At 40.1% G+C, this 3003-nt stretch overlaps 1 protein-coding gene across 1 annotated transcript; it reads right to left on the reverse strand.

Annotated features, from left to right (window-relative positions):
• Positions 1 to 584: 584 nt before the first annotated feature.
• Positions 585 to 2081, reverse strand: HRH1 (histamine receptor H1). The gene has a single exon (XM_018563812.1). It carries the CDS (start codon positions 2079 to 2081, stop codon positions 585 to 587), a length of 1497 nt encoding a protein of 498 aa, XP_018419314.1.
• Between the last annotated feature and the right edge of the window lie 922 nt (positions 2082 to 3003).

The following is a 3003-nucleotide window of genomic DNA, read 5'->3' on the forward strand; positions in this document are numbered from 1 at the left end:
TGGTAAGTTTTTCTTAGTAATACTTATTTGATGTTATGGGTTACGTCGGATACTGACTTTTTTAGGTGCTCAACAATAACTCACTGCAAGTAGCCCATATCAACTTTAAGCATTGTCCAAAGACAATATTAAGGTTTTTACAGTAAACATAAAACAGTGAGTAAAACAGTGTTCCAGTGTTGAAATATGCTTTCCACTGTAAGAAGAAAAGTGAAAACACCTTCATTGGGGGAGTGATGCCCAATTGTCTTGGTTCCCATCATTATTGAAACACCCTCCAAGATCCCTGAAGCGGTTGACACCAACAAGTAATCTGACTTGTTTGACCATTTAAAATCCATTGATTTCTGAGGTGTGTCCTTTGTTGGCATTATTAGCTAAAACCAGCCTACCAGCTACAAGAGCTCCAAGTGTGCTGCAGTTGGTTCTGCTAGTCTGATTGGTTGATATGTAAGTTGGGACAGATAGCTGCTGGACATTAATACCTATTTGAAGGGGATTTCCGTTTCTTTTCCTGAAAATCCCCTGTAAAACACTGAATGATAAGACTAAAATCCTGTAATTTTCATCAAGTATCATCAAGTTCATTTATAGCTGCACATTGTAAACTTTTCCTTTTTGCAAACAACACAGTTTAACTGAACATTAAATATCTTTTTAAATGTCTTTTTGAAATTCTCATTACACAGGGGGTAGATCAGCGGGTTCAGTGTTGAATTGATGTAACCCAGCCAAATGGTAAACATGTGAAAATTGTGGTTAAAGCAGTCTTGGCAAAATGCGATGACCATAAAAAGAACAAAGTATGGGATCCAACACAACATAAATGCTGCCATAATGAAACCCAATTGCTTAGCGGCTTTTCTTTCCCTAATTATATGAAGTCCTTGGAAGTTTTGCTTGGAATGTGTGCGGAACCTCTGCCAAGTATGTTTCAGATAGTTAAGGTTCCCAGAGACTTGGGTTTCAGATCCCTCAACAGTCTCTGTGTTGTTGACTTCCACTTGACTTGTCTCAAGGATACAAGAAGCCGCCTCGGCAAATGTATGGTCTTCAGACATGTCTGTCACATCCAGGTTATCCAGACACTGGTCTTTCAGATTTTTTCTGTTGACTGTAACATAGTTTCGGCACTCTTCTGGGTGGGCCTGTATTATAGCAAGAGGAAAACAGTGCAACTTAACAACTTTATTGTCACATGTATTGTATCCCTGTTGGCCTTCATAGTCTTCTATTTGGAAATGTTCTCGAGAGGTTTTTTGCTGTGTAAAGACATTTGAAACTGTGCTGTAATGACTGTGAAAGTTTGTCTCAGGAACCATTAGATTTCCATTTGGACACTGCCGTTTAACACGATCTTTTGATTTTTTGAGAACCTTCACATTCCTAACAAATTTACTGCCATAAAACAGCTGGAAGGATCCATTAATCAGCTGTCGATGTTGGTAGTGTTCCCTTACAGCTTTGTAAATCTTTGCATAAAACCACAACATTAGCAAAGATGGAATGTAAAAATTAAATATGGCTGTAAGAACTTTAAACCAAGTCACTTTGTGAAACTCTGTTTCGCACATATATTCTGGTACTGATCGAACTCCACCGTTTGCAAAGACGTGCCAGCCCAAAATTGGGATAACCCAAGCCAAGGACAAAAGCCATGCCCCTGATATCATTACAGAGGCTCGGGTCTTTGTACGATACTTTAAGTATTGCAGAGGCTGCTGGATTGAACGATAACGATCAATACACAGAATAAAAAGGCTGAAGATGGAGGCTGTGCTAGCAACGTAGTCCATAGACAACCAAAAGAGACATACAGGTGTTCCAAGTATCCACTCGTGATTGATGAGATACACAATGTTAAGTGGCATAACAGCCACGCCTACAATGAGATCTGCAATAGACAAGCTGACAATGTACAGATTTCCAACCGTATGAAGTTTGCGTTCTGTTTTTACGGCGTACAACACTAAAATGTTCATGATGACTGTAAAAAATGATATGGTCCCAAGAACCAGGCCTAAGCTTGCGGAGTGGATCTCGGTGACATTCTCTGCTATGCTCAAGTTATTATTCAGCATCATTCCCAAGTGTGTAGGGATGGAGACACAATGGCTTCCGTCTCCTAATGTGGTGCGTCAGAGATGGAAGATGAGCTGTTCTGAATTCTTCTCATGATCTGCAAAACAAATGAAAAGTCAATGAAGCATTGTTTTGGCCGGTGTCTCAACACAACTGCTAAATGAAAGCGGCACGAACATTTGTTTTAACAAGATTCTGATTACAATGTCTTGCTCTGAACACAGTTGATATAATGGAATTGTAATGTTTCACGTTGAGGACCAAAACGAAGAAATAATGATGTAAATGTAAAGCTTTGCGAACACAAGGAAATCAGATTTGTTTCCAAATGGTCAAGTCCCTGTAAGATCCTTTCTTTTCACCTTACATGCTTATCTGAAGTTTAGGGCATGTACCCGTAAGTGGTGAACTACAACTATGTCTGTAAAAAAATAAGTCAAGGCAACTTTTTCTTGAAGATGTTTTACTGGTCATCCAACCAGCTTTCTCAATTCAGAATGACTTGTACAAAAATTCTCTGGAGATAAGTATGGTGCTCCAATCCACATAATCTGTTAATCACAACCAGGTGTTGATTGCATTAGGATAATTGGAGTCTAGGAAGTATTATTAACCTGCCCAGAGAGAGGTGTTAAAACAACATTGTATGGGGCAAAACCCCCCCCCCCCCACACCTCTTTTAAACCAGTCCTCCTCCCTTCATCATTCGACCTGAAAGACTGAGGACATCCTGTGAGTGCAGAATGATATGGCCCTTGAGGTGGGGTCACCATGATGCCCTACACTAACATACAGACTGCCCAGCAGTGGAGAAGACTCTGCAATTCATGTGACTGGCCTTCAGACATCCGGTAAAGGGAAGTATGAAAATAAAGCATAAAATACACATGGGATGGGGGGGGGGGGGGAATTTTAAAAGAA

The sequence above is a fragment of the Nanorana parkeri genome, unplaced genomic scaffold, assembly GCF_000935625.1.
Source record: "Nanorana parkeri isolate BGI_ZX_2015 unplaced genomic scaffold, ASM93562v1 scaffold700, whole genome shotgun sequence".
NCBI classification, from domain to species: domain Eukaryota; kingdom Metazoa; phylum Chordata; class Amphibia; order Anura; family Dicroglossidae; genus Nanorana; species Nanorana parkeri.